We start from the raw sequence: 3,626 nt of genomic DNA, 5'->3' as shown, positions 1-3,626 counted from the left end.
GGCATTCCCTCCATGCTCGTTGTATACGCACTGTTCTCGAATAAATCACTGGTAGTGCTGGGCCCTAGAATTCTGCAAAAACGATAAAGCAGTTAAAATCAAATTTGACAGGGATAAATTTACCCCAGTTGCCCAACTGGGACAAAAATAAGCGCTTCTGATTGGCTGAGAGAGTTGCCCCAGTTGGCACGGAGTCGTTTGTACCGAAATGATTATGGCATTCGGATAAAATGAAAATATGCGCCGGCATCTTAATATTTGTAAGGGAAAACACATTTTTACGCGGACCTGATACGTCTGATGTAAAGTTTAGATGACCAACCTAACCCTTTATGGATTGATTGGCCAAGACTGACATATTATTTGGATATTATTGGTTATCCAAAACAAATTAATATATGATTGGCCATTAATGCTGATACTAAACTTAAGTGAGGTCGGATAAATATGATGATATTCTTCCATGCCGGCTGAGGAAGGGCGGGAGATGTCGGTCGCGTTCTTTGGCGGCACGAAGAGCGAGAAACAGCTCGACGAGAATGATGAGATAGAAGGCTCTGATCTACCCCCGTCATTTGTCATGCCAATGCTGTCTCGGGGCGATGAGGAAGAAGTCGCACCAGAGCAAAGCTTAGAACCTCGCGAAGAGACAGAGAAACAACCGGAAGACGCTTTGCAGCCCCAGGAAACGACGACTATAGACGTGCAAGCAGTCCAGGCGAATAGTATTCATCTAGAGACTACCACAGATGCCGAGGGCTCGGGAACGTCGGCAGCAGACCGACACGGGTACCAGTGTCGCTTCAAGAACTGCCCCAAGTTTTCTCAGGGAGGCGGCCTCTGCATCGCCCATGGCGGAGGATACCGCTGCCAGACACCATTCTGTGCCTTCTTTAACTTACGCACGTGTCCAGACCACGGAGGATCTAAACGTTGCGGAGTTACAGGCTGCACTCGAGTGGCCCAGGGCACGTCAGCACTGTGCTGTGCTCATGGAGGAGGCAGGAAATGTTCTGTTAAGAAATGCGACAAATATGACGCTGGACAAGGGCTCTGTTTGGCTCATGGAGGAGGTAGAGACTGTACGACGAACGGTTGCACCAAGAAGGCCATCCGCTACGGTCTGTGCAGTGGACACGGTGGACGAGCGCGCTGCAAGGTTGAAGGATGCGAGAAGTATGATCGAGGCCAGGGGAAGTGCAAGGCCCACGGCGGTGGCTACATGTGCAAAATGCAGGGATGTAAGAAGAAGGACAAGGGCGGCGGTCTCTGTGTTGCCCATGGTGGAGGCAAGAAGTGCTACGTTGAGGGGTGTACGACACCTTGTGTTGGTGGAGGCCGCTGTAAGCTGCATGGCGGCGGTAGACGATGCCAAGCTGAAGGCTGCCGCAGTTGGGCACTTAATGGTGGTCGGTGTAAACAACACGGTGGCACCGGCAAGCGCTGCACGCGTCGTGGGTGCGACAAACACGACCAAGGAGGTGGATACTGCCTTGCCCACGGTGGTGGCTTCACATGTACCTTCCCAGACTGCTCCAAGAAACAGGTATGAGCCATTCTTGCTCAACTCGCAGAGCTGTTTGCTAAACTGGCCATCCACTTGTATCTTACCACTTTTAGATCCGATTTGGACGATGCTGTGCTCATGGTGGTAAACCCCGGTGCACAGTGGAAGGGTGCGAGCGTCTCGGCCAGGCCCGTGGACTATGCAAGGCTCACGGTGGCTCGAAGCCTTGTAGCTTTCCGGAGTGCACGCGCAAAAATAATAGTGGCGGCTACTGTATTCGGCACGGCGGTGGAGGGCGCTGCAAGACTGAGGGCTGCAAGTCGACGAACCGCGGCGGAGGGAAGTGCAAACGACACGGTGGAGGTAAGAAGTGTACCGTACCGGGCTGCAACGAATGGGCTATCGGCGGCGGCGTATGTCCACAACACGAAATTTTCGCCGCGGCCGCAGTTGTCTCCGTATGACGATCATCGGCAGCGGCTGCCATCGCAGCTTAAAAGAAACAGCAATTCTATGCATGCGTAAGGCTTTGTGTATACTCATCTTGAATAGGCTTTCACCGTCCTTCAGTGCTGTCGTCCTTTTTACTTAGTATTGTAGTGCTATCGACTGCAGGCTACTTCCAAGAGCTATCAACAGTATCTCATCGCATGATCACAACCTTACAAAAACGCGAGGCCCGAGTTGATCGACTCCACTTCAGCGGGTGACAGCGGCAAGTGCTTCGCACTGCTGAAGGGAAGAACATCAGCTCTGGACGGATGCACAGGCACAGAGCGCAGTGTCCCCAGCGGCTTCAATAGCGGTGATGGCTTCTGCGGCAGCAACGAGCGCTTGCCTAGGAACTTGATCAGCGGTACGCGATTCCCAGATGATGCCACAGAAGAAGCAGCAACAGCAGCAGTCGGTTCAGTATCCAGTGATAAGGAAGTGGATGTCTGTGCAGATGCGCTGGATCCGCTGGGGGCCAACGCGTCGTCCAGCGTGAAGAGGGGTTTACCAACCTCGACGTTGTCCTCCAACTGGGCCAACACTTCCACGACGGTGCCAGCCACAGGGCTAGTCACATCCACACTTACCTGGCGGTACGGGCAGTCAAAGCGTTAGTGTATCAGTGCCACACTAAACAAATTTCAATAATAGTGAACACCTTGTCGGTCTCCAGTACGAGCACCACTTCGTCGGCATGCACGGCGTCTCCAGCCTTTTTGACGATCTCTACAAGCGTACCCTCGCTGATAGAGTCTCCCATTGACGGAACATTAACCGTCTGGATGGCGTGGCGTCCTGCAGACGCGTGGAAGGCGCGGCGCAGCGGCGTAGATAGCGAACTAGAGCAGCGCAGCATCGTTTGACAGCAAAAATACTCGCCCACACGTGGGGCTACCGTTCGTACATGTTGCAATACCGGTACTGTACAGGTATAATAGTACCGAATAATCTTAGTTATGAATTACTCTTTGTTATCAATTACACTTCAATGTGGCCAATCAGAAGCCGCCAAACGCTGAGTGCCGTGCATCCTTAGTGATCAATTACACGACTTGACAACCAGTAATTTGCGTACAGTACATTATCTAGTACTGGTCTCACCTCTCAAAGCCGCAGATGAGTCCAACGCAACGAAAACGCCCAAAGGGGAGGCCTCGCCTACCTGGTGGCAAGGGCCGCCAAGCACCAACGAACACCATTACGGCGTACACTGCTTCTCACAAGCTGAGGGTACTAGAGTATCTAGACGAGAACGGTAGTATTGCGTTTGCAATTCACAAGTTCTACCCTGATTTACCAGCAAGCAAATTTAATTGCCGCCGTATCCTCATTTATTCATGGCGTGATCGTCGCTGCGTGTACAGTCCCTAAAGAAGCCAAGAAGATGAAGGCACGTTGTAGTGGTGTAGCTACCGCTCTACCTTACTCAGTAGAGTTGAAACTTGTTCGCTGGGTCGGGGACCTACGGGACGAAGGGGTGCCAGTCACACCAATGATGCTAAGGTTGCAGGGTGGAAGGGAAAAAATAAATTGGTTTATCCGCCGAAAAAAAATGCAATCAAAATGCTATATTGCGGGTACCGATGAGATTGCAATATAAACTGCAAAAAAATCCTGCAATACTCAG

General features: G+C 51.7%; 2 protein-coding genes across 2 annotated transcripts; one reads left to right on the top strand and one right to left on the bottom strand.

Moving 5' to 3' along the window:
- Nucleotides 1-463: 463 nt before the first annotated feature.
- On the top strand, nucleotides 464-1,766 carry PITG_19691 (uncharacterized protein; the record flags this gene model as incomplete). The annotated part of the gene is made up of 2 exons (XM_002895976.1): nucleotides 464-1,546; nucleotides 1,740-1,766. The coding sequence occupies 2 exons, from the start codon at nucleotides 464-466 to the stop codon at nucleotides 1,764-1,766; spliced, it is 1,110 nt and encodes a 369-aa protein (XP_002896022.1).
- Nucleotides 1,767-2,041: 275 nt separating this feature from the next.
- PITG_19690 (uncharacterized protein) lies at nucleotides 2,042-2,901 on the bottom strand (the record flags this gene model as incomplete). Its single annotated transcript, XM_002895975.1, has 2 exons — nucleotides 2,042-2,586; nucleotides 2,658-2,901. 2 exons carry the CDS (start codon nucleotides 2,853-2,855, stop codon nucleotides 2,170-2,172), a joined length of 615 nt encoding a protein of 204 aa, XP_002896021.1.
- Nucleotides 2,902-3,626: the final 725 nt, after the last annotated feature.

This window comes from Phytophthora infestans, genomic scaffold (assembly GCF_000142945.1).
Source record: "Phytophthora infestans T30-4 supercont1.114 genomic scaffold, whole genome shotgun sequence".
NCBI classification, from domain to species: domain Eukaryota; phylum Oomycota; class Peronosporomycetes; order Peronosporales; family Peronosporaceae; genus Phytophthora; species Phytophthora infestans.
This window is presented reverse-complemented; position numbering and strand designations above follow the sequence as displayed.